The sequence below is a fragment of the Protopterus annectens genome, chromosome 7.part1 (assembly GCF_019279795.1).
Source record: "Protopterus annectens isolate FY-2018-M chromosome 7.part1, PAN1.0, whole genome shotgun sequence".
In the NCBI taxonomy this organism is placed as follows: Eukaryota; Metazoa; Chordata; order Ceratodontiformes; family Protopteridae; genus Protopterus; species Protopterus annectens.
Genome location: NC_056740.1, coordinates 537,281,779 through 537,309,773, shown reverse-complemented (window position 1 = coordinate 537,309,773; position 27,995 = coordinate 537,281,779). Strand labels below are relative to the sequence as shown.

The 27,995-nt window shown below is 44.5% G+C and overlaps 1 protein-coding gene across 5 annotated transcripts in view; it reads right to left on the bottom strand.

The window, feature by feature from the left end:
• ZNF280D (zinc finger protein 280D) overlaps nt 1-27,995 on the bottom strand; it is a 3,097,091-nt gene that overhangs the window by 2,372,773 nt on the left and 696,323 nt on the right. For all 5 annotated transcript variants that reach the window (XM_044078966.1, XM_044078968.1, XM_044078970.1 and 2 more), the window contains exons 5-6: nt 21,024-21,143; nt 20,569-20,933 (exon numbers count right to left, since the gene is read on the bottom strand). In XM_044078966.1, coding sequence (XP_043934901.1) covers nt 20,569-20,933; nt 21,024-21,143 — 485 coding nt within the window. The remainder of the gene's footprint in view (nt 1-20,568; nt 20,934-21,023; nt 21,144-27,995) is intronic.

The following is a 27,995-nucleotide window of genomic DNA, read 5'->3' as shown; positions in this document are numbered from 1 at the left end:
TGTTTGAGAGACCACTCGTATGGCATTAGAATAGCCCGACTCAATACCTCCTCCACTATTGACTGTTTCAGAGACCACTCGTATGGCATTAGAATAGCCCGACTCAATCTGTCCACTAAAATGTTGGAGCTTCCTGTGCATTGCGATCAGAAACCACCTGGTGGAAATCGCCCACTTCCACACTCTCATGGCCTCGCAGCAGAGAGGGTAAGATCTTGTCCCTCCTTGTTTGTTGATGTACCAGACAACGGACATGTTGTCTAACTGAACTGCAATCATTCCCGGGGGGAGAACAGTGTGAAAGGCTTGTAACGCTAAAAGCACTGCCCTCATCTCCAGAACATTGATATGCAATCTGGTCTCAGTTTGGGACCACGTGCCTTGGACTGTCCTTCCCAAAATGTGCCCCCCCCCCCCCCCACCCAAGCTGGGAGGCGTCCGTGGTCACTGTGGCTTGGGCTGGGAATGTTAAGAATGGGTGACCTGCCAAGATTTCTGGCGATAGGAGCCACCAAAGAAGAGAAGTGTTGCAGAATTTGCTGATCCATATAGGGTAGTCCATGGGGAGGTCTAACCAAGACCACTGAACTGCCAAGGTCCACTGAAGCACCCTCATGTGAAGGCGCGCATACGGTAGAATTGAAATTGCTGCTGCCATGGAACATAAGGCGTGGAGAATGTCGCTCGCCATTGGTGTCCTGGGGCAGAGGATCACTGACACATGGGCCCGTAGGTTCTAGATCCTGTCCTGAGTGAGAAAAAAGTACAGTTTTGTACCTACCATAAATGTAGATGTCCGAACTGGATAGCATCTGCAGTCATAACAACTGGGTTGTCCTGTCGTCAGGCAGCCCTTCAGTCGGCCGGATTCCAAAGTCCGGGTCCGGCTTCGGCTGATGTCGCACTTCACCCGACGTCATCTCTGTTGGTCTTCGGGTATAAAGGCATCAGCCGACGCCATTTTCCTCAGTGTTTCTTGCCCCAGATGCCAGTAGCCCTCTTGAAGGCTAAAATTTAGATAGATGCCAATGTTTCCAAAAAGATAGAGGTAAACACAAAAATAAGCATGTATGTACATATATACAAACAAATACACCATAAAAGACTCCCCCCACCAGCTAGCTATTAGGAGGGTAAACACCCTTGGAGTACCACAGAGGGGAAGGAGGGAGGGTAATCCTGACTGCAGATGCTATCCAGTTCGGACATCTACATTTATGGTAGGTACAAAACTGTACTATGTCCTTCATGGATGCATCTGCAGTCATAACAACTGGGTAGAATACCACAGCCAACAAGGGGAGGAGGATAAAACTAGATTATGGTGTGTTTAGGATCCCTTGCAGTACAGCAGTGGCAAACCCTGCTCGGGATCTGGAATATAGAGGCAAATTATAATGCTTGGCAAATGTATGCACGGAGGTCCAAGTAGCCGCCTCAATAATGTCTTTGGTTCCCACTCCTCATAAGAAGGCTGTGGTAGTGGCTGTTGCCCTTGTAGAATGAGGTCTTATGTTCTGTGGAATTGGTTTTCCATGGAAGGAGTAACAGAATCGTATGCAATTTCCTATCCATTTGGAGATTGTCTGTTTGGAAATAGCTTTTCCTTCCCTTCCTGTTGCATAGGCTACAAAAAGTTGGTCAGTCTTTCTGCTACTTTTTGTTCTGTCCAAGTAGTAGCGTAGCTGTCTATGTACATCCAAGGTATGCAATATTCTTTCCCCTCTGTTTTGTGGGTTGGGAAGAAGGTAGGTAGGTGGATTGCCTGGTTTAAAGACACTCTGGATACCACCTTAGGCATAAATGTAGGATTAGTCCTCATGGACACTCTATCTTGGTGGAAGATTAGGAAGGGTTGCACTGCCATTAAGGCCTGTAGTTCTGAAACCCTCCTTGCTGAAGTAATTGCCAGTAGGAAAGCAGTTTTCCATGACAGGTGTTGTAGGTCTGCTGTTGCTGCTGGTTCAAAGGGTGATAGTGTCAATTTTTCTAGCACAAAGTTTAAGTCCCAAGCTGGTAATGGTGGTTTCCTTGGAGGTTTTACATTCTTGATTCCTCTGAGGAACTGCCTGAGCAAAGGGTGTGAAAAACAGGTGGATCAAAGCTGTATTCTGCTGAAATAGCTGATGCATGTATCTTGATGGAGGAGTAGGACAGGCCTGAATGAAGAAGTTCGCTAGGTACTCCAGAATGTTAGGCATATCTATGTTTGACACATCTTTTCCTCTTTCAGTACTCCAAATGACAAACCTTTTCCATTTTCCAGCATAGTTTCTTCTTGTTGAAGGTCTGCGTGCTTCAAGAATAATGTCTTTAACTCTTTGGGAAAGTTCTGGATTAGCTGCTGCTATGTGATGTTCCATGCAGTCAGTTGCAACGCTTTTAGGTTTGGATGTATGATGCTGTAGTTGTTCTGAGTTAACATCAAAGGCATCAGGGGTATTGGCCACATATTGTTCCGAGACATGCTCCTCAGCAGTGGGTACCAGTGTTGTCTTGGCCAGTTTGGAGCTATCAGGATTATCCTTGGACGTTCTTCCTTGATTTTTAGTAATACCTTGTGTATCAAGGGAAGAGGTGGGAATGCATATGCTGTTAGGCCTTTCCAGCTGAAGGAGAGCGAATCCACTTTCCATGCTAGTGGGTGGAATGTCCTTGTGCAGAATTTTTTGAGCTGGTGATGCGAATAGATCTATCTGAGGCATTCCCCATTTCTTTGAGATGGTCTTGAAGATGTCCGGGTGCAGCTTCCATTCGTGGGCATCCGATGTGGTTCTGCTTAATATGTCTGCTAGAGTATTCTCTTTTCCCGGTACAAATATTGCCTGTAACTGGATGTTGTAGCTGAGTGCCAGGGTCCACAGCTCCAAAGTCATTCTGCATAGGGGGTATGAATGAGTGCCTCCCTGTTTGTTGATGTACCACATGACTGTGGTGTTGTCTGTCCTTATCATCAACTGGCCCTCTTTGAGAAATGGTCTGAACTTTTGGATTGCCAGTTTTACTGCCAGCATTTCTTTTAGGTTGATGTGCAGGTGAAGTTGATCCTGTGTCCACAATCCTTGCACGCATTTGTCCAGCATGTGGGCCCCCCATCCTAGGTCTGAAGCGTCTGTTGTGATGGTCTGGCTTGCTTGACATCTGCGAAAGGGTAGCCCTGGGTTTGACTGGCATGCCTGAGCCCACCATAGGAACTCCTGTTTTAAGCATGGAATTAGTGGGATTTCTGTTTCTAGGCTGTGTCTGTGTTGGGACCATAAATTCTTTAGGTACCACTGTAGTTTTCTCATATGTAGTCTGGCAAGTGGAACCAAGATTATGCATGATGCCATGAAGCCCAAGGCCTGCAGTACTTTTCTTGCTGTTAACTTGTTCAGTTTTGTTAGTGCCAAGAAGTAAAGAGGGAGTTCTTTTTGTTTTTCTGTAGTTAGGAATGCCATCTGTTTTACTGTGTCCAATTCCGCGCCCAAGAATGTCCTTGTTTGGGATGGTATCAGCCTTGACTTTTGTAGATTGACTGTGTATCCCAGTGCTTGCAGCAAGTAAATGACCCTTTGTAAATCTGCTGTCAGCTTGCTTTTGTTGTCCCCTTGTAGCAGGCAGTCGTCTAGGTATGGGTAAATTTGAATTCCCTGTAGTCTGCAATGGGCGATTACTGATGCCAGGCATTTTGTGAATACTCTGGGCAGTAGATAAGCCAAAGGGCAATGCTGAGAATTGATAGTGCTCTGATCCTGCAAGAAATCTGAGGTATCTTCTGCAGATTGGTCGAATGGGGACGTGCAGGTATGCCTCCTTGAGATCTAGAGTTACCAGCCAACACTCCTTGCCCAGCATGGGAAGAAGTTGCTGTAGGGTCAGCATTTTGAATTTTGGGACAATGATGTATGTATTTAAGGTGGACAGGTCGAGAATTGGTCTCCAACTTTTTCCTTTCTTGGAACTAGGAATAGTCTGGAGTAGAACCCCTTTCCTTGCTCTGCTGTTGGCACTCTTTCCACAGCTCTCATGTTTGCTAACTGCATTATCTGTTGTAGAGCCTCTGTTTTTGATTTGGAGGTAGATTTGGCATTCCTCTTTTGACTGGTAAAGTGTGGAAGTGGAACCGGTAACCTTGATCTATGGTTTGTAAAATCCACTTGTCTTTTGTTATATAGTGCCAGTTCTTTGAAAATAAGGTTAATTTTCCGCCTAGAGGAGCTGCTATTTGTTCCCTGGTAGGCGGATTTAGGGTTAAGTCACTGTGGTTGAGTTGATGTAGTGGCAGAGGTTGTGTCTGTGCCTCTGTTGTTACCTTGCCACTGTCGTCCTCTGTAGGCACCTCCCTGGATTGGTTTCTGCCTCTGGAACGTCTATTCCTGCCCCTTTGAGATCTTGTGGAGTCAGGAAAGGACCAATTTTGGCAGGCCAGTTCCTGCTAAACCTTGGGGTTGAACCTGCAAGAAATCTTTAACCGTTTGAACAGATTTTGCCTTTTCTTCCATTTTCTTCATAACCTGCTGGGCAGGTGTACCAAACAAACTTGTCTTATCCATAGGAGCATCTAGCAACTTAGCTTTAACATGATCCGGTAAAGCTTGCTCCTTTAGCCATGCATGCCTTCTTATCACTGTGCCAGTCATGGCTGATCTAAATGAAGCCTCCAGTGCATCATAGCCACATTTTAAGGAATGGTTACTAACCTGTTGTATGTTATTTACCATTTCTAATACATATTTCTTATCAAGAGATTCATCAGTGGTTAGCTTTTTAGTTAACTGATCAAGCATAAACTCTTGGTATTGTATCATGTGAAACTGACAATTTAAAGCTCTAGCTGAGAGAGTAGCTGAAGTGTAGACCTTTTGCCCCATCTGTCTAATGACCTTGCTTCCCTTTCAGAAGGAATAGGGTTTTTAGCTATGGTCGCGGCTACTGCCTTGGGACCCTGGGATATAGTTTCGGCATCTGCAAGTGGGGCCTTGTAAAGGTGGTGATGAGTGTCTGGCACCCTGTAAAATCTGTCTGGTTTGGCAGGGGCTGGAGGTAAAGAATCTGGTGCGGAGCAGACATCATTGAAAGCATCATCCACAACAGAGAGAACAGGAGGTATAGCTAAGGGCCTGTGCTGTGGAAGGTGCAGAAAGGTCCTAAGTCTTTTTCTGGAGTCTGAAAAATCCTGTTGCTGCCATTGGAACTGCTCTCGCATGGCATGTAAGGTTTCCCCAAAGGAGAATTCTTCTGGTGGGGAAGCAGCTGGAATGGATTCTTCAGCATCAGAGTCTTCAAAATTGGAGAAAAGGAGCCTCTGGCTGATCAGTTATGTCTGATTCATCGGCAGACTCATCAGAGGACACTGGCTCAGGGGGCTCTGCCCTAGGTCTCTTCTCTGGGGCTGAGAGGCCCTGTCTGGGTGAGATTGAGATCCTCTAATTAATGAAATTAAATCTTCTGCCAGAGTAAGCATTTGAGAACTAGAGGAGGGCCTGGTTGTAGGGGGTTTAACAGGCACTGTTTTAGTAGTCTTTGCTGCTTTAGCCCTGGCGAAGGCCTTAATGGACATGGCTGCTGGAGGCCTAGCAGCACCACGTGCTGGGGTAGAGACATCCAAGGGAATGGTGTCTGATAAGTCAGTGGCAACCACCGTAGTGGATAAAATTTTTGAGGCCGTTTCAAGAGTGGTAGCAGGGGCCTCAGTTGTAGAGATAGATTCAGCTGTACTTTGATCAGTTTTCTCGGTTTCGGCCGAAACAGAGACACTCGCGGTTTGCGCGGACCGCGAGTGTCGGTCTTTATCTTTGCGTTTTTTGGCAGATTGGGTAGTCGGAGGATCAGACGGCATAATGTACGCAAAATCAGAACCGAAAAACTGTTCAGCAAACTCCGACCGACGCCTAAGCGTTCGTCGGTTGAACAACACAGGCCGAACAGGCTGCTACGTCGTGGGCTGGGCCTAAACAAGGCAGACAATAAGAGTGGAAATCTTTATGAGGTATTTGTTTCCCACAGGTTAAACAATTATTAACTTTTTCTGACATTGGCTGAGGCAAGAAAGAGTCCCCAACGGGGTACTTAGCTTTAGAAGTCTTCGAAGTAGTATTCGGTAGAAGTAATCTCTGGATCCGACCGACCGGCACTTGCGAACAGCTTCTGCTTGGCGCCACGGCAAGAAAGACTGAGGAAAATGGCGTCGGCTGATGCCTTTATACCCGAAGACCAACAGAGATGACGTCGGGTGAAGTGCGACATCAGCCGAAGCCGGACCCGGACTTTGGAATCCGGCCGACTGAAGGGCTGCCGGACGACAGGACAACCCAGTTGTTATGACTGCAGATAAATCCATGAAGGACATCTTGTAATAGTAGAGTGTCCAGCCGTGCCCCTAAAAATTCCAAGGTCTGTGTCAAATTTAGGCGGGACTTGGAGATGTTGATGGTGATCCCTAGATTGACTGCGAGATGCATGAAGGAGTCTCTGGCCATGCAAAGTAAACGCTTGTTGGCAGCGGCGAGGAGCCAATCATCTAAGTAAGGAAATACATGAATTCCCTGAAGCCTCAGGTGAGCCGCTACTACTGCCATAACATTGGTAAACACCCTGGGGGCTGTGGTGAGACCAAAGGGTAGGGCTCTGAACTGGAAATGATTGGCTCCCAGCCGGAAACGAAGAAATCTCCTGGAGCTTCTGCAAATCTTTATATGGTAGTAAGTGTCCTGGATGTCTATAGAGCACATCCAGTCGCATCCTAGGAGATAAGGTAGGATGGACTGTAAAGTGACCATCTGGAATTTCTGCTTAGCTACCGACAGGTTCAGGGTAGACAGGTCCAATACGGGTCTAAGGTCCCCAGTATTTTTTGGCACTAAAAAGAACCTGGAGTAAACGCCAAATCCGGACTGATCTGGGGGGACCGATTCGATGGCCCTTTGAAATCTTGTGCGCTGCGGCCTCCGTTTGAGTGGGTGGGATATTCAGGAGGCGTTTTGATTGTATAGGTGGGGTGATGAATGGGATGGAGTATCCTTTGGATATTGTTTGGAGCACCCAACGGTCCTTTGTGATAGACGCCTAAGCCGTTAGGTGCAATGACAATCTTCCCTGAACTTGTCTCCAGAGTAGGACAGTCTGGCAACCTCTCAGGGTTGCTGCGTGGGTCGGTCCGAGAAGGTCTCCCTCGACCCAAAGTTCCTCGGACCCCCTCTGCCTCTGGGGCGGCATCTGTCTTGTCCCCCTCTGCCTCTAGGGGATGAGTTATCCTGAGTGTCGCGGGAAAACTAAGATTTTCTGAACCACATCTTCTGCCCTCTCTGATTCCTAGAAAAGGATCTTTGAGGGCAAGAAAAGAGGACTCCGACAACAGAGTCTTCCTGTCCTTCTCACTCTAGACTAAGGTGTCAGGAACTGGCAAAGGGAGCATTTGTGAAAGACGCCTTGAAGGGATCCGTGAACTGACAGTCTGAGCCAGGCGTGCCGACTCATAGCTACGCCAGTCCCAGCCGCCCTAGCCACTCCTTCCATGGCATTGGAAAGAAGATGCACGGACGTGTTAGAAACGGATTTCAGTCTCTACATTTTCGCCGAGAACAGCCGCTTGTCCTCTGGCAATAAGGATTCTGGGGGAAACACAGCGAATTCCGTGACCAGGTCTCACTCGAGTCGAATGACGTGTGCCAAATAATTCAGCGCTCGTATGGGAAACGTCACTGAAGAAAAAACTCACTTCCCAAAGCGGTCCACTGCCCTAGACTCTTTGTCCGGAGGGTGGACCGAAGAACTTTCCTGAGCCAGTTCTCTCTTGGTGGCAGCAGACACCACCACAGCATCCACATGGGATCCCTTGTACCAAGCCTGTCTGTGGGAGGAGAAAGGATCCTGTCTGGGCATTTGGGTATTGGCTCTATGGTGTCAGGCTCCTTCCATGCCCGCATGGTGATACGATCCACCAATGGATCTGCAGAAGGGGACACCCAGGATGTAGATGGGCCCGTGCCAAAGGCCTCCAAGAATACGGATTCATCCGTTTAGGGCTTTGGGGCTGACCAACTTCCCCTCTGGAGGAGGATTTCCATGATGTCTCCAAAGGAGACATCCTCGGGAGGTGATCTTGGGGAGCCCTCACCTTCATCCAAGTCAGTATCTTCTGTGAGGGACTCTGGGGAGGCCATGTGCCTCCTCTTACACGAATGCTTACGTGGGGCCTCCTCACTGGGACTCTCTGAAGAGGGCTTGTAAGTCATGGGGGGTTGCACAATGGGATCCTCCTGGGGGTCCTCTGGCACGGGCTGTCCCTGGGGACAAGCTGATGGGAGTTGTGACCAAATCCAAGGCAGCCTGGGTGGTGTCCAAAGTAATAGGCTGGGGTCTCAATCCCAGGGAGAGAACCCTCTCCACCACGTTGAAGGCAGGAGGAGAGCGCACCTCCTTGGCAACCAACAAGGAGGAAGTTCTCCCCGGCTCCGTCGTGAGGATCGGGGCTGAGGCCAAGGTAGCCAGGGTTCCGAAGGAACGGCTCGGATCCGACAAAGTAGGAGCCGAAGACATCTCCGTTCCCTCGGATCAGTCTCCCTGTTCTCCATCCCGAGAGTTGCTCGGATCCGAACAAGTCTGATCAGAGGAACTCAAGGTAATGGCCGGCGTCATGGTTGGAGGAACCATCGGCGCCGAACTCCCAGCTCCGAGGATCCTCAGATCCATAAAGCCCAACACCGATGGTCGGATCGGGAAAGGAGAGATGGGATGGAAGAAGGGCATAGAGGTCTCCTCTCTGGCTGGAGAGGGGCCTGGCAAGACTCCCATTTGGATTTGTGTCCGGATGAATCTACGCAGCATCCTGTCCACGTCAAGCTCCGATAGACTCAGAGTCGACCTTGAGGAGGTGACCGACTTGGATCTGGCCCTATGAGACGACCTCGAAGAAGGCCTCCAATCCAATGGCTCCGTCGACTCCAGGGAGAACCTCGGGGAATGGAGCCAAGGAGAAGTGGTCTTAACAACTTTCACCGGTGGTCTGGGAAAAGGCTCCCACTCAGGATAAAGCTTGCGGTACCTTTCTACCCTTTTCTCTCTCTCTCTTTTTTGTCCTTAGATGGGGGGGGGGGTTGGTCAGCTACAGGAGCTGATGTCGAGGCCATTGTCTCTAAGGCAGAAGAGTACAGTTGTGTACACTTACCATAAAATGTAGATGTTCAAGTGTATTCGCTGTTGCAGTCATTACAACTGGGTTATCCTGCTGGCGGGTTGCCCTCAGTCGACCTGAATTCCAAAGTCTTGGTCCGGCGTCTGTTGCTGTTGCCTCTTCCCTGACGTCAGGGCGGCAGGGGTATAAAAGATGCAGCCGACGCCATTTTCTTCAGTTTTTCTTGCCCCAGATGTCAGGTGCCCCCAAAAGGGTAGGCTAAAAATATGGTAATAAAACATACATGCACCAAAGTATATTTTACCTTCATCTACAAGCAAATACACCACATAGGTTGTATAGATTAGAGAAGTAAAGATAAGTTCTAGCAAAAATAAGGGAGATGGCGGGTGGGTAACCTGGACTGCAACAGTGAATACACACAAACATCTACATTTATGGTAAGTGTACACAACTGTACTATGTTCTACGTGTTTCACTGTTGCAGTCATTACAATTGGGTAGAATCCCAAAACTATGGTCGGGTGGCTGGAGCTAAATAGCATTAGGAGCAGCTAAGAGGCCCTGCAGAACTCCAGTGGCAAAGCCTGCCCTAGATTTAGAGTAGAGTGGCAGATGATAGTGCTTTGTAAAGGTGTGCACTGAACTCCAGTTAGCAGCCTCTAAAATGTCTTTGGTTGGTACTCCCCTGAGGAAGGCTGCTGCAGTGGCTGCTGCTCGGGTTGAACACTGGCTTGCCATGTTGTGAATAGCAGAAACGAATGCAGTGGCCTATCCACTTTGAAATAGTCTGCTTTGAGATTGCCTTTCCTTGTGATCCTGCAGCATATGCCACTAGTAATTGCTCTGTCTTTCTGAAAACTTTGGTTCTGTCCAAGTAGAATCAAAGCTGTCTGTGTATGTCCAAAGAATGCAGAATTCTCTCCCCCTTGTTCTGTGGATATGGATAAAAAGTTGGCAGATGAATAGTTTGGTTAAGGGCCACACTGGCACCACCTTAGGCATAAATGTCAGGTTTGTCCTCAGAAAAACCCTGCCTGGATAAAAAAAAAGATAAAGGGTTCCACAGCCATGAGTGCCTGTAGCTCTGAAACTCGTCTTGCAGAAGTTATTGCTAGGGACAGAGCGGTTTTCCAAGATAAAAACTTTATATCAGCAGTAGCGGCTGGCTCAAAAGGAGTCAGGGTGAGTTTTTCCAAAACATAGTTGAGGTCCCATGCAGGTATTGGTGATCTCCTTGGAGGCCTTAAGTTTTTGGCTCCTCTGAGGTACTGCCTTAACAAAGGATGAGAAAAGATTGGTGGCTCTGTATTGTAATGAGCCGAAATGGCAGAGGCGTGAATTTTAATTGATGAAAAGGATAGGCCTTTGTCCAGCATCTCAGTTAAGTATTGCAAAGTCTGAGGGATACTTGGAACAGCTGTGTCAATCCCTTGTGCCTGGTTCCAAGCACAGAATCTCTTCCATTTTCCAGCATAAGATTTTCTAGTACTAGGCCTTCTGGCCTCCAAAATGACATCCATCACAGCTTTAGTGAGAGGTGTGTTTTGTATGACTACATTATCCGCCATGCTGCCAGATTTAAGGTCCTGAGTTGGCTGTGCAGGATCTGATTATTTTGTTGGGACAGTAGATGAGGTATTTGAGGCAAGGTCCAAGCCGGGCATTGAGACAAGTTCCTTAGGATTGGATACCAGTACTGGCGGGGCCAGTCTGGGGCAATCAGTTTCATCTTTGGCTTCTCTTGTCTGACCTTTAGGAGTACCTTGGGGAGGAGAGGCAGAGGAGGAAAGGCATATACTGCTAAGTTTTTCCAGCTGAAAGATAATGCGTCCACTTTCCATGCTTGTCTGTGATAAATCCTTGTGCAGAATCTCTCTAGTTGGTAGTTGTGAGGAGAAGCAAATAGATCTATATCCGGGCATCCCCATTTCCTTGTTATCATGCTGAAGACTTGTGGATCTAATTGCCATTCGTGGGGATCCATGAGGTTTCTGCTTAGTTCGTCTGCCAGAGTATTTATCTTTCCTGGCAGGAATTGTACCTGCAGATGTACTTGGTAAGTCAATGCAATGTCCCTCAAAGTCATGGCTAGTCTGCAAAGGGGGTAAGAATGAGTGCCTCCCTGCTTGTTTATTTACCACATGACCGTGGTGTTGTCTGTCTTTTTCAGTAGTTGTCCCGGATGAAGTAGAGGTTCTTGAAAGCTGTCAGGGCATTTTGAACAGCTAGCATCTCTTTTTGATTGATATGTAGATGCATTTGGCTTGAGGACCATGTGCCTTGAATACATCTTCCTGCCATGTGGGCCCCCCAGGCATAATCTGATGCATCCGTTGTTAAAGTCTGCCTGGCTGGGGGTAAAGTGAATGCTGTCCCTTGTTCTGGGGACAAGCCTTCGCTCACCATTGAAACTCCTGTTGCAGGCAGGGAATGAGAGTAACCCTTGTTTCCAGGCTGTGGCAATGTTGAGTCCAAACACTTTTTAGGTACCATTGAAGTTTCCTCATATGCAGTCTTGCATATGGAATTATGAGCCACAAATTCTCCTCTTCTCCACAATATAAACAACTCTGACCACAAACCACCAATTATTGTGAAAAAGACAGCCAGGAAAACCAAATTTCTTTTATTCTTCTAGTGCTTCGGTGTTTCCACCTTCAAGGAATATCAAACAGTAAAATCACAAACCAAACCTTCTTATATATTACATTCAATTAGCAGCACATGTCTACTAATTACACAGCAGTTTACCTTGAAGCAGACACTTCCAATTTAATTCATTATTAAGACCATTAGGTATCATAGTTTTATATTTTAAAATGAAAATGCTTTCTTTATATAATAATTTTTGTTTCAATACATTTTCATCCATACTCAAACATTTTACAGTCTCTAAAACAGTACCCTGTAACAGGGCCCCATTTCTATTATGAAACATCCTAAAATGTGCAGCAATTATTTTATCCTCTCTATTATTTTTAACATCTCTCATATGCCCCATGAATCTGACACAAAATTCTCTCTTAGTTTCCCCTATGTAATAAAGCTCACATGGGCATCTTAATGCATTTATTACCCCTCTACTTCTACACGTGTATGTGTCTCTAGGCTCAAATTTAACCCCATTTATATTCTTAAATGTATTAACATTATTACAAATACTGCATCTATTGCAGCACATTGTACCTCGACTCAAGATAGTTCTTGATATTGCTATTTTTGGCATGGAAATTTTACCATGTACCACCATGTCCTTTAAATTTCTACCCCTTTTGTAAGAAAAAAATGGTTTATAAGGAAGAATATTTGCCAAAGCTTTGTCTCCCAACAAATATTTCCAATAATACTCTATCAAGGCTTTTATTTCTTCACTTTTTATATTATATACTGTTACATAATAAATAACATCTCCTTTCTCCTTATTCTCTTCAAGAAAACTACTATTATGTTGTTTATTCCTTCTTTTATTTAAACATACATCACCCTCCATATTTAACTTTCTCATTATTTTAATATAAGCCTTTTCCAAAATATCTGGGTCATAGCCCCCTTTTGGTTAAACCTTCGGGAAGACCTATTATTTCAGCTTGTAATTATTTTTTACATAATATCAGTCTAATATTACATGAGTTATTATTACCCTATGTTCTCAAATCCCCTGTGTATATAAAGGATAGTGTAGATTTTTTACATAAAATTTCGCCGGTAGTATGGAATAAAACCAGATACTGGTTGGTGATTGATGTTAAGAGCCTATACACCTCCATCCACCATAAGGATGGTTTAGAAGTGATTAAGTATTTTATGGGTGATGGTCCTTTATCTCACTGTGTCACCAATATGGTTGAGTTTTGTCTGAAAAACAATTATTTTTACTTTGACAATGTATTATACAGACAGAAACAAGGTACAGCGATGGGGGCAGCTTTTGCCCCCATGTATGCAAACTTGTCCTTTTTTGAAAAAAAGTTTCTATTTAATTTGGATTTTATGAAAAAATATGTGGATTTTTATTTCCGTTTTATTGATGATTTAATTTTTATATGTGAGGGGGGGTGAAGAAGAGGTAGGGAGTTTTATAACAGATATGCATAGGAATCCCTTTGGTCTTGCTTTCGATGGACTTCAAAAAGGGAATAAAGTGTATATCTTGATCTCATTTTGGAAGGCATGGAAGATGGGAGTATTTTGTCCAATATCCATAGGAAATTTGTGGACAGTAACCAATACCTACATGCCACCAGTTGTCACCCTCCCCATGTGTTAGAAGCTTTACCATTTGGTGAATTGGTATGTGTTTCATGGTTGTGTAGTGATAAGAATGAATTAGTGAAAGAGATGGAAAGAACTAATCAAATGTTTTTGTATAGGGGCTATGACCCAGATATTTTGGAAAAGGCTTACATTAAAATAATGAGAAAGTTAAATATGGAGGATGATGCATGTTTGAATAAAAGAAGGTATAAACAACATAACAGTAGTTTTCTTGGAGTAAGGGGAAAGGAGATGCTATTTATTATGTAACAGTGTATAATATAAAAATTGAGGAAATAAAAGCTTTAATATATTGGAAATATTTGGTGGGAGACAAAGCTTTGGCAAATATTCTTCCTTATAAACCATTGTTTTCTTACAAAAGGGGTAGAAATTTAAAGGACATGGTGGTACATGGTAAATTTTCCATGCCAAAAATAGCAATATCAAGAACTATCTTGAGTCGAGGTACAATGTGCTGCAATAGATGCAGTATTTGTAATAATGTTGTTATACATTTAAGAATATAAATGGGGGTTAAATTTGAGCCTAGAGACACACACACGTGTAGAAGTAGAGGCTAATATATGCATTAAGATGCCCATGTGAACTTTATTACTTAGGGGAAACTAAGAGAGAATTCCGTGTCAGATTCATGGAGCATATGAGAGATGTTAAAAATAATAGAGGATAAAATAAATTGCTGCACATTTTAGGATGCTTCATAATAGTAATGGGGCCCTGTTACAGGGTACTGTTTTAGAGACTGTAAAATGTTTGAGTATGGATGAAAATGTATTGAAACAAAAATGATTATATAAAGAAAGCATTTTCATTTTAAAATATAAAACTATGACACCTAATGGTCTTAATAATGAATTAAATTGGAAGTGTCTGCTTTAAGGTAAACTGCTGTGTAATTAGTAGACATGTGCTGCTAATTGAATGTAATATATAAGAAGGTGTGGTTTGTGATTTTACTGTTTGATATTCCTTGAAGGTGGAAACACCGAAGCGCTAGAAGAATAAAAGAAATTTGTTTTTCCTGGTTGTCTTTTTCACAATAACTGGTGGTTTGTGGTCAGAGTTGTTTATATTGCATATGGAATTAGTATGATGCAGGATGCCATGAAGCCCAAAGCCTGAAGAATTTTTCTTGCAGATAACTGGGCCTTCGTTGCCAACATTTTGAAATAGGTAGTCAGTTGCCTTTATTTGTCTGGCGTGAGATAAGCCATCTGGGCAGTTGTATTTAAGTTTGCACCCAGGAATATTATCTCTTGAGAGGGTACTAGTTTTGATTTCTTTTTGTTGACTGTGTACCATAGGCATGTTAAAAATCTCTTTACAAACGCAAGATGCTGTAGTAGAATGTCCTTGTTCTCTGCTTGAATGAGGCAGTCGTCCAAGTGAGGATATATTTGTATTCCTCTTTGTCTGCAGAATGCAATTACTGGTGCCGGGCACTTTGTAAAGACCCTGGGCGCAGTAGATAAACCAAAGGGCAGTGCAGAGAGTTGGTAATGCATTAAGCCAGCTTTGAATCTGAGGTATATTCTGCATGTTTGTCTGATTGGGACATGCAGGTATGCCTCTTTTAGGTCTAAAGTCACAAGCCAAGCCATCTTGCCCAGCATGGGCAGAAGCTGCTGTAAAGTCAACACTCTGAATTTTGGTACATCCAGGTATGTGTCTAGAATAGATAGGTCCAGTATTGGTGACCAGGCCTTGTCCTTTCTTGGTACCAAGAATAGCCTTGAGTAAAATCCTTGTCCCTGCTCTTGCTCTGGTACTTGCTGAATGGCCCCCATGTCCATGAGGGATGAGACTTATTTTTGTGCCTCTGCCCATTGATTTTTTGGCAGGTCTGGCCAACCGTTTGCCCTTGGCAGGGTATGGAAGTGAAACTTGTAGCCTTGTGACACTATGTCTAGGACCCATTTGTCCTGGGTTATAATGTGCCAATTCTGAGAAAAAAGTGCTAGTTTCCCCCCTAAAGGTGCTGCCAGAAGATAAGTGCTTGGCGCAGGCAGGGGGAAGTCATTGGGACTGTTTCCTGTATGGCTGTGATTTGTCTTCTCCACTTTTGGAGGTAGAAGCACCCCATTGTTTAGACCTGTACGAGCCTTGGGGCTGGGACATGCCTCTAGAGCGTCTGGATCTGCCCCTTTGTGGCCTGTCTGACACTGGAAAGGACCAATTCTTTGTAGGCCAGTGTCTGCTAAATCTTGGAGGCTGTACCTGTAAGAAATCCTTGACCGTTTGCATAGATTTAACTTTGTCCTCCATTTTCTTTAACACCTCTTCTGCCTCAACACCAAACAAGGTATCATGCTGTAATGGAGCATCTAATAATTTTGCTTCGACATGATCAGGCAAATTTTGTTCCTTTAACCAAGCATGCCTCCTAATGACAGAACCCGTAACTGCGGCCCTGCAGGAGGCCTCCAGAGAATCAAAACCACATTGCAAAGTATGCTTTCCAACATGTTCAGCTGCATGCAATAAATCCAGCATTTCTTTGTTTTCTGCGCATTCAGAATTTGTCAACATTTTCTGTTTAAGCAGTGACATGATGTATTGCTGATATTTGAGCATATAAAACTGGCAATTTAAGGCCCTTATAGCCAAGGTAGCAGAAGTGTAAATTTTTTCCCCCCATCTGTCCAGAGCCCTAGAATCTCTGTCAGAGGGGGTAGGGTTCTTTGCAGTGGAAGCTTTACCCCTTTGGGACCCTGAGAGAGAGTTTCTGGATCTGCAGCATGGTTTTTGAAAAGGAATTTATGAGAATCAGGAACCCTGTAGTATCTGTCCAGCTTAACAGGAGCTGGAGGTAAGGAATTAGGAGTCAGACTAGACTCTGAGAACACATCATCTACAATGTCTAACACAGGTGGAATAGCTAGGGGCCTGTGTTGTAGTAGTAAAAGGAAGTATCTGAGCCTTTTCTTAGATTCTGAAAAATCTTGGCTCTCCCAGTGGAAATGCTCCCTCATGGTATGCAAGGTTTCCCCAAAAGAGTGGTCCTCAGGAGGAGAGGCTGAAGGGAGAGATTCTTCAGCATCAGAATCCTCATAGGGAGGAAGGGAGTATTCCTGATCAGAAGAGGAATCAGATGAAATGGAAACCTGATCTGAAGATTCATAGTCTGTCTCTTGCCTAGGCCTCTTATCAGGAGGGGGATGGGAACCCCTGATCAAAGAAATTAAGTCTTCGGCAATTTTGAGCATCTGTTTTTTGGGCATGAAGGCCTGTCCATGAGGTTGCTGTACTTGTTTCTTTGTCTTTAAAGGAGTTTTAGTCTTTGCCTTTGAAGCCGAAGTCGTTTTAATGTATAATTGCATAGGTCTGAATACACCCTCAGAAGCCGATGCTTGTTCAGCGGCTCCGGACCCATCTGAGGGAATTGTCTCCGAGGGTCCAATACCTTGAGTTTCCAGCGGCCTAGTCGGCTCCACATGGGAGTCGTAAGTAGCCTGCGGCTCTAAAGTAGTGGGCGTCAGGGGCTGCGAAAGCGCCTCACTGAGAACCGGCGAACCAGCGACTGGCTTAGAAGAAGCCTCATCTTCAGTTTTGGACCTTGGTTGCCTGTCTTTTTATTTTTCTTTGCGTTTCTTGTGAACTCCGGTAGTCAGATAGCTATCCGACGACATTGTATAATTAAATCTTCGGCCAAAATAACGAAAAGCAAAATCGTACCCACGCTTAATAGTGTGTTGGTTAAATCTAGCACAAAACAGACAACTAGCAACGTCGTGGTCTGGGCCTAGGCAAGGAATACAGTAAGAATGAAAGTCCTTATGAGGTATTTGCTTCCCACAGGAAATACAATTATTAACTTTTTCTGACATCGGTCTGGAGCAAGAAAAAAATTTCCCCAATGGGGTACTTAGCTTTTAATGAAGACTTTGGATCTGAAATTCGAACACGAAAATCTCAGGAGTAGGCTGACCGGCACTTGCGAACTGCTTCTGCTTCAGGCACTGCACGGCAATAAAGACTGGAGAAAATGGCGTCGGCTGCATCTTTTATACCCCTGACACCCTGACGTCAGGGAAGAGGTGACAGCAACCGACGCCGGACCAAGACATTGGAATTCAGGCCGACTGAGGGCAACCTGCCAGCAGGATAACCCAATTGTAATGACTGCAACAGTGAAACACGAAGAACATCTTGTAGCAGGCCCTTGACTACCAGTTTCGCCTTCCTTTCTTTAAGGGCTCTGGGATTGAACCCTGCACACACAGCACATGGCAAACTAAGATGGGGAACGCCAAGGCAAATAACACACAGAGTGCGGCCATCAGCCGGTGAAAGCTTGTGGCCACACTGTGCATTTCCTGAACATTGGTTTAGGCTGGTCAGCCATAATACACTCCACTGAGCCAAACGCTAAACTAGACAAACGCACAATCAGGGGTTGGCTAGGCCTACTCTATTCAAGAAAAACACAAACTTTCTAACTACTTTTTTTTTTTTTTTTTTTTTTTTACAAACCAACGACAAGATGAAGGGGAGGAAGAGATAGCACAAACAACTACTCTCACACACTAACTAAAGAATCAAAAGTTCCACTTACACTACCCAACTTGGAGCTAGAGAGACCATGATGCGTACGCATGAAGCGGCAAATGAGATCTGAGGGAAGGTAGAAGAGGTGAGGGATTATGGGTAAGGGGAGGAGCTTGGAGCAGATGCTTGATAAAATGTTGCCGGCTCGGATCCAGTATGGATCCGAATACCCACAGGTTGCAGATAAATGAAGTTAACTACTTCAGATTGGAAGTTCCCCCCAAAGGGAACTTATCTGCCCATCAAAGAAAAGCAAAAGCCAATTGTCAATCCTCAAAAGCCTCAAACTAGAACACTCTTCAGCGACAGTAAAGCTCTGAAGGCTTCGTGCCCATGCTGGTCTTTTCCTCCTCTCAGCCTGAGCTGCCAGACAGTCTGGATTCATGGAAGGTGTCTTGAAGCTTTGTTAGCTGCATTGCTGTTATATCCCTGGCAGGATATAATCCATATAGCTAAGGCTACTGCAGCAGTGATCAATATGATGCACATACCTTTTATATCGACATAAGTACGCCACAACCAACTCAGACAGAAAAGATATCTGTTTAACATCTCATCTGAAAGACAATACGTCTTAGGAGAGTAGCATCCCCTCAACCTATAATGCACTACATTGTACAAGTAAGAGCATATGACTATCTACATATACTGTTAAGCTTATGCTTAGCCTCAGATGCACGAAACTCCAGTTACAGGTTCATCAATACTGGCCACTCTAGGTGGTTAATGGAAGATCTAAACATAAATGGCATAAGGGAAACCTTTGCTTTAGACTCTTGCCCAGGATGAATGGTTTGGAAATGCCTGCATCAGTCTTACCACATAGGTGTTTAATTCACTACAGCCATCCTTTAGTTCCAAAACAATAATCTGGTTGCCTCTTACAGCTTCATGTTCCCACATGGAGTCCAAGCTGGCCAAATCAAATGTCTATTTGGCATACAGTGAAAGCAATAATGGGGAGGGAGGAAGAGACCCTTGCATTGCTTTTATTTTCTCTATCAGCTGCATTCTCATAAATGCATTTGCTATTTGCTTCTGGTCAACAAAGCCATTTTAACATGAGTTCAAGTCTACCAAAAGAAAAAATTATGTTACTCAAAATGTCCAAATTTTTAATGTATATAAAGTTTTTATTCTGGCTCTAGTCACAGCTGTCTGCCATCAGTCATCAGCTCTATCCTCTATAATAACTCCCAGAGTTTTCTCTTTGGACTGGGTCTATTAAGTAGGGAGATTTTTATTGTAAGTAGTCAGCAGAAGTAGGTGGAGTGGAAATCAGGGTATCCTGGTAAACAGTCATGCTTGCAGCTGGTGAAGACATTACTGGAATGCCCCACCTGCTGTCTCATCTAGTTCCCAATGTGCAAACCATCTACACCCATCTTCTGGACTAGCATCCTTGGCTGTAAACTCCACCCCTTCCCATTCAGACACATGAGCTGGCAGAACTGCTGTTATGTCCTAGCCCTTCATCTTACTCCTCAGGGATCAGTTTATCAAACCTTAGTTACCTGGTTTACAGTCAGGGCTCTATCATTCCACATCATGAAGCAGGCTGATTATAAAAAGTTGACATCATCTGACAGAATATTTAATACAATGCAAAACTATGCAATTCGATTAGCTTGTATAAACTGAACCTCATATGTCTACTAATCATTTTACTGAATAAAATCCGGAACTGCTACTGCACAGTTAAACGAATTTCTTCTAGTGTCTGGAATTCAGCTCAAGCTCTGTTTCAGCATTTTAACCTTAGCTGTTCTGATACGTCCTTCTCAAGGAACTCATCATTTAAAGTAAAGTCCATTTCATCTGCTAAAATGACAAAGGTGTCTTTGCAAAATGACTGTTCCCAAAAACTACCTCTGGAAATGCACTTTATGCACTTCATGTTGAAAAACTGACCAACTTATAATGCAATGCAAATCAGCCACTGTTGTGAAACCTGGATAGAAACATGGACAACTGCCAGACTTACCATATCATACACTTTAAGAAGTAAAGGGTTCCACATTATTACTTGCACTTCTTGATGGTTCTCCTGTTTTTTTTTTTTTTTTTACCTTAATTTAACTTGCACCCTCCTCCATTCTTTACTACTTAACTCATGCTGTCAGACTGTATATCTTGCTTTTGTACATCAGACATTCAGATCTGCCACCAACCATTCAAGACCCATGGAAACACTGACTGGATGATGCTACCCCCTTCAAGTTGCACACTTTGGATCAGCAGGAGATAGCTAGTGGATAATTAATGGCATTATTGAATAAGATGTGTGGGTGTTGGTCACTACATACATCATCTGATATTCAGTACTCCATAAAAGCAAACTGGACTATGGTGAATATCAAGCAAACACCTGGAAAGAACGTAAATGTCCTGAAGACAAAAGGCTTGCAGATGACCACTTCTTGTGTCTTCATGACCACTTCTTGTGTCTTCAGCTGGAAAGAACGCAAATGTCCTGAAGACACAAGAAGTTGTCATCTGCAAGCCTTTATGAACTATAACCCTTAAAAGATAAAATAATGTACATATACCTATTTATGATTAGGCGTGCAAAGAACATATAAATTGTAAAAACACACAAAATTAATACAACCAGGATACCTTACCTGATTTAATATTATGGGTTGTGAAGTTGCTGTGGTCATCTGTCTGGGTACTGGCTGTGCCATGATGGGAATGGTTATACTTCTGGAAACTTGCTGTGAAGTTGCTGGAATGCTAATTGGTCTGTTCAATGGCTGTGATGTCACAGAACAAGATCTGGGCACAGTCTGTCCTGATAAAGGATTAACCATGGATCTGTGAATGGACTGAGCAGAAATGTTCATGGGTCGAGGTAACTGCTGAGGTGCTACTGAATTTGGTGGAAATCTGGAAGAAGGCTGGTACACAGAAGCGACTGCTATACTGCCAGGGCTGGATGATGGGATCATGTAGTGTTGACTTGGTGGCTTGTAAGCAGGAACAGTACCTGTTAAAATTTTTTTACCATATATAAAATGAAATACTGCCAACCACATAAAAAATGCTTCTGTACTATTTTACAATGAAGATTTCTTACCACTGTTATATAGTGCTGGAGTAACTTTATTGGGCGCACCATTCTGGACGCCTCTCGATAAGGAGGAGGAGGAGGAGGAAGAGGAGGTGGCTGTGATATTACTTCTTGATAAGCTGTTACCTAAACAGAAATTAACATTTTAAACATTATGACTCACCATTTTAAAGAATGACTTTAGACAGAAACACAAGAAAAATTTACTTTACCTAATCTACTACACTACTCAAGTATAACAATTATACAATTATAAGTTATGTACTCACCATAACTAGGCATCTGCATTGCCCACTTTCATTCTTCCTCAATAGATGGGTTTGGATCTGATCCTTGGATAAGACTCAGCGGCATAATCTAGACTTTGGTTCCAACTCTCAAGCTCCTCCCTCTACCTACCAATGCCCTCCTCCATCCTCAATACCTCAGTTCGACTTTGTTGCCATAAAGTCCCTAGAAGTAGACAGAAGAGGAATAGCAGAGAGACAGGGCTCAAACTTGGAACTATAAGTTCCAACAAAGAATCCAACTGGTTCTTCCAGAAAATTTAAGTTCAGGTGATGGATGGGAGGGAAGATGAGGAATAATGAAAATGGCAACACAGATACCTAGTTATGGTGAGAGTACGTACCTTATAAATCCCATGTTCTCCTTTTCATTCTTCAACAGATAGGACAGAATTCCTAGCTATGTTGATCTTGGGTAGCCCTCATGGAATTATATTCCGGAATACCGCTGAGCCAAAAGCAGCTCTACTTCTGGATATTAGATCCAATATGTCATGAGTAACAAATATATGTGCATTGCACCATGTGGCTACCGCATAGAGATCATCAACAGATGTTCTTGACCAAAAAAACTGACAAAAAAGCCATGGACCTAGTTGAGTGGGCTTTAGGTGATTTAGATAGGGAAATGCCTTGTTGAGAACAGATCCAAGAAATAAAATCAGTGACCCTTTTAGCTAAAGTCACTTTAGAAACTAGATAACCCAGTGTTTTTGGCGAGAAGGAAACGAACAGCTGATCTGACATTTTGGTTTGCTTCGTCCTGTGTAGATAAAATGCAATTGCCTGTTCACGTCCAGAAAATGAAGCAATTTTTCTCCTTTATTTGAAAAATTTGGAAAGAAGGGACTGGTTTATGTTTGATTCAGAAGCTACTCTAGGTAAAAATGGTGGGGTTTGTTCATAAAATAACCTTTTGATGAAAGAGCCTGGAGTTTAAAAATCCTCCTTGCAGGAGTAAAAGCTACTAATGAGCATTTTCCATGAAAGAAATTTTAGGTCATTTTTTGCAGAAGGTTCAAAGGGTTTTTGAATTAAGCTTCGTAGCAGAGCAGTCAGATCCCAGGGAGGTGAAGGATCTTTTACTGGTGGTCTAAGAAAAATGGCTTTTAGAAATGCTTTACATGATTTAAGAGATGCCAAAGAAAAACTTTGTCTTTTGTATAAAAATTGGAAATGGCAGCCAATTGTAGTTTAATCGTAGAAAAGCTATCTCCTTCTTTAAACAAAATAGTAAAAAATTCGAGGACAGCAGAAACCTTTGTAGAAAACGGATCACCATCATTTTTTGAAGCCTGAACAGAGAATCTTCTCCACTTACTCTTGTAAACATTCTTGGTGGAAACCTTTTGTGAGGATAATATGGTACCTACTGGGGGAGAAAGTCTGGGCTGTCTGACAATTACTGGAAGTGGAGAAACCAATTCAGTTAGCTTGAAGGCATGGATATTGCGATGGCACATCTCTAAGGGGTGTGAGAGAAGAGCTGGAATGGGTTCCAGTATGCATGGAGGGTAAAGATGATCAGACCAAAGGAAGGAGAAAGTACAGTTATGTACACTTACCACAAATGTAGATGTTCGAGTGAATTCACTGCTGCAGTCAACACATTTGGAGTTATCTGCCTGCAGGTAGCCCTCTAGCTCTCAACCGGCCTGAATACCAGAGTCTTCGGATATCTGCATTGGATGCTGTCGCTTCTTCCTTGACGTCAGGTTGTCAGGGGTATAAAACACGTAGCTGACGCCATTACATCAGTTTTTATTGCCCCAGATGCCAGGTGCCCCCACAATAGGAAGCAAGTACATGGTATGGTAAACCATCAAAAAGCAAATACACAAGAAAAATAAATATACCAACAAGAACGAAAGGTAAAGTCAAGAGAAGTCATGGGGCTGGAGGGAGGGTAACCAGGACTGCAACAGTGAATACACTCGAACATCTACATTTATAAGTGTAGACAACTGTACTAGGTTCGTGTTTCACTGTTGGAGTCATCACATTTGGGTTGATTCTCAAAGCTAAGAAAGGGAGGAGGAAGTTAAAGACCATTAGGGCCCGCTATTAAGCCCTGCAAGACTGCAGTGGCAAATCCAGCTCTGGATTTAGAAAATATAGGCATGTGGTAATTCTTGGTGAAGGTATGTACAGAGCTCCAGGTAGCAGCTTCTAGGATATCCCTGGTAGGGACGCCTCTGAGAAATGCCATAGAGGAAGATGCAGACCTGGTGGAATGTGACCTTATCCCCTGTGGGGTAAATTTTCCATGGTGATTGTAGCAGAAATTAATGCAATGGGCTATCCATTTGAAAATGGTTTGCTTTGAAATGGCCTTCCCCTCGAACCCTGCAGCAAAGCTAACTAGCAGCTGTTCAGATTTTCTGATGGGCTTAGTCCTATCCAAATAGAATCTAAGTTGTCTGTGCACGTCCAGAGAGTGCAGTATTCGTTCCCCTTTGTTTTGTGGAATAGGGAAAAAAGTTGGCAAATGAATGGACTGATTTAGGACCACAGCAGACACCACCTTGGGCATAAAGGAAGGATTAGTCCCGAGGGAAACCCTGTCCGCATGGAAGATAATTAGAAGTTATGTTCTTACGATAACGTTCCATGTGGAGTGTTCATCTCGCCTTTGTTCTTACACATGGGTTCGGAGCCGATCCTCGGCTCCGTGTCGGCCGCTTGCAAGCTCTGCATCGAGAAGAAGCTCGAGACCAACCTAACTCCCACAATCCCCCTCTGCCTTTACCTCAGATCTAGTTTGCAAGCAAACCAGCAGTCAGAGAGAGAACACACTCATGCAAAAAACTACATAACTACAAGAACACTTATAGCTATATATACATATGTACATACATATATACACAACAACTGCGAATGCAGAAGCAGAATAACCCAGACCAGGCACCAAACTGTACGTTCTTCCTGAGGGTGGGAGGGTGGGAATGTAAGAACAAAGCGAGATGAACACTCCACATGGAACGTTATGGTAAGAACATAACTTCTAAATGTGAGAGTGTTCGATCTCGCCGCTTGTTCTTACACATGGGTAGCGCCCCTAGCTCCATGTTCCTGAGGAACTCATGGGAGAACGTTCTTGAGCACAGTGGAACCAAAGGATGCCCTGTCCCTAGAAACCCTGTCCACTTTGTAATGAGAAATGAATGTATGTGGTTTAGACCAAGTGGCAGCTGCACAAATAGTGTCTAATGGTAAGCGAGCTGCATGAGCCAGGGATGTAGATACTGATCTTGTAGAGTGCCCCTTGGGTTTGGCAGGTAAAGTTTGTTCTGAAGTAGTATAAACAAACACAATGCAATCAGTTAGCCATTTGGAAAGGGTTCGTTTAGTAACTGCTACACCTTTCCTGCTGTCCGCAAAGGCTATAAAAAGTTGATCTGATTTCCTGTGATCATTTGTTCTATCCAAGTAAAATCTAAGTTGTCTATGAACATCTAACTTGTGTAACATATACTCCAACTTATTGGAGTGATTTTTGAAAAAGGTAGGGAAGTTCAATGGATTGATTAATGTTATTAATAGAGCAGACTTTGGGGAGGAAGGATGGATTAGTGCGAAGAGATACTCTGTCAGAGTGAAAGATCAGATAAGGGTGTTTAACAGAAAGAGCCTGAAGCTCTGACACCCGCCTAGCCGATGTAATGGCCACCAAAAAGAGGGTCTTCCACGACAAATACTTCAATGGACAAGAGGAAGCCGGTTCAAACGGAGGCAACATCAATTTAGACAACAAAAGGTTCAGATTCCACGGAGATGTAGGAGTCCTAACTGGTGGTCTAATATGGAACGATCCTTTAAAAGGCCTTACAAAGTCTGTGAGCCATAATAGGTGCCCCACATTCTTCCACATGAAAGTTGGAAATGGCAGCCAATTGCACTCTTAAAGTGGCAGGAGAAGCTCCTTGGTGGAACAACTCTGTTAAAAATTCCAAAATCTTGTTTAAAGGAGCTATAACAGGATCCAAATGCTGTGAATGTGCCCAGAAAACAAAGCGCTTCCATTTACTAGTGTAGGTCTTTGTAGTGGAAGCTTTGTGAGAAGCCACTAGTATATTCTGAACTGCAGGTGAAAGAAGATCAGACCTGGCTAAGTAGGGAAGCGGAGCAACCAAGCTGCTAGATGGAGTGACAAGAGCGAAGGGTGGGGAGCCCCTGACGAGTGGGTCAGTAGATCCGTCTCCGGGTCCAGGATCCAGGGTTCCCGAATGCGGTGTGCCAGAAGAAAGGGAAAACAGATTTGACGAGGCCAGAATGGGGCAATGAGGATAATCGTCCTTTGCAGGTTGTTGGCTTTCTGCAGAAACTTTGCAATCAGGGGAAAGGGAGGAAAAGCACAGGAGACCGGGGGCCAATCGTGAACCAGTGCGTCCCTGGGGACTTCCCCTGGAGGGGATAATAGGGCAAAGTAGCTCCTGCATTTGGCGTTCATTGGAGACGCAAAAAGATCGCAGGAAGGCTGGCCCCACTTGCGAAAAATCTTCTTCGCAACTGACTGTTTTAGGGACCACTCGTGAGGCAATAGGATTGCTCTGCTCAGCCTGTCGGCTATGACGTTGGATGACCCCGGGATGTGCGTTGCTATCAGAAAGTGACCCGTGGACTCCGCCCATTGCCAGATTCTCATGGCCTCTCTGCATAGCTGATAGGACTTGGTTCCCCCTTGTTTGTTTATGTACCAGACTACGGACATGTTGTCCGTCTGAACTGCAATAGTCCCTAGAGGAAGAAGGGGAGCAAAGTGTTGCAACGCTAGAAACACTGCCCTCAACTCTAGAACATTGATGTGCAGATTGTACTCTAAATTGGTCCATTCGCCTTGGACAGTCTGTCCCTGAAAGATGCCCCCCCACCCTATCAGGGAAGCGTCCGTGGTCACCGTAGCTGTCGGCGAGGGTAGCACAAATGGTCTTCCGCTGGAAAGGTTGCAAGTCTGAAGCCACCAAGTTAGGTGCGATTTGCATATGTTTGTGATCAGAATTTCGTGTGTTAGAGGTAGCTGTTGGAACGACCATTGTGCAAACAGTAGCCATTGTAGAACTCTCATGTGCAGTCTTCCCAGGGGTATCGCAATGAGAGAAGCTGCCATGAGACCCAAAACCTTTAGAACCAGTCTTGCTGGGGATTTCTTGGATGACAGAAGAAGAGATATGTTGCTTTGTAGTGAGGCTATCCTTTCTGGAGGAAGCCTTAGAATTAAATGATGTGTATCCAATTCCGCTCCTATGAATGAGATATGCTGTGATGGCTGTAATAAAGATTTTTCGAAATTTACGGAAATTCCGAGGTGAACACAAATCTGTAGAGTGTAATCCCTGGCCTGTATCAGTTGACGCTGGGTGGTGGCAGAAAGGAGCCAGTCGTCCAGATATGGAAACACCTGGAATCCTAGGCGTCTCAGGTGGGACGCTACCACTGCCATGCATTTGGTGAAAACCCTGGGGGCTGAGGTCAGACCAAAGGGCAGGGCTCGAAATTGAAAATGACTGGCTCCCAGCCGGAAGCGCAAGTGATCCCTGGACGCCCTGGCCATTTTGATGTGGTAGTATGCGTCCTTCAGATCTACTGAGCACATCCAGTCGTCCTTCTGTAAGAATGGAAGGATCGATTGAAGCGTGACCATTCGGAACTTTTCTTTCTTGACATAGGAATTGAGGTTGCTTAGGTCCAGAATCGGCATCCAGTCCCCTGTCTTCTTTGGAACTAAAAAGAACCTTGAGTAAGTTCCGAATCCTCTTTGGTCCGCTAGGACTGGTTGGATGACTCTTTTTCTAGCAGCTTTGAAATTTCCATAGCTGCAGGTTCTCGCAGATGGGGTGGCACATCTGGGAGTCTTCTCTTTGGAATGGGGGGGGGGATAGGAAGGGTATTCTGCCAGGCCTGAGGGTATAAAGCTAAGTGACCCCCGACTGCCTCCAGAGCAGTACAGTCGGGCCTCCTCTCAAGAGTGCTGGAAAGGTTTTCCAGGGGGGGTATCCCTGTCACCTTGGTTTTGCGGACCCCCTCTGCCACCAGGGTGGCGTCTTCCACCTCTGCCCCCTCCTCTGCCTCTAGAGGGGGCATCACCCTGTGTGCCTGGGAAAGATCCTTGGGGTTTTCGAAACCACATTTTTCCACCGCGTTGCCCTTTGGGGTACGGTCTGGATGGGGTGGAAAAACGGACTCCGACAGCAGAGTCTTTCCCTCCTGCTCACACCGGGTAAGGGTCTCCTTTACTTTGGGGCCAAAGAGAGTGGCACCGTCAAATGGGGCGTTAGTAAAGGAAGACTTGAAGGCTTCCGCAAATGAACATAAGCGCATCCAGGATTGTCTACGAAGAGCAATCGCTGAAGCCGCTGCCCTACTCGATCCTTCGGCTGCGTATGAAATCAGCCTCATGGACGAGTTTACAATGGATGTAAGGGTATTGAGTTGTGCTGTAACTTTTTCTGAGACAGCAGCATCTGTAGTACCCTGGAGGGTATCTCCCAACTCTTTGATTAGATCCCTCTGTAGTCGTGTGAAGTGGGTCAAATAGTTCAGGGATCGCATAGAAAAAGCCGCTGAACTAAAAATGCGCTTCCCATCTGTCCATAGTCCTAGAATCTCTGTTAGGGGGATGGACAGATGAGGAAGATTCCGACATCTCCTTTTTCGTGGCTGCTGCCACCACCATAGCGTCCACTGGAACTCC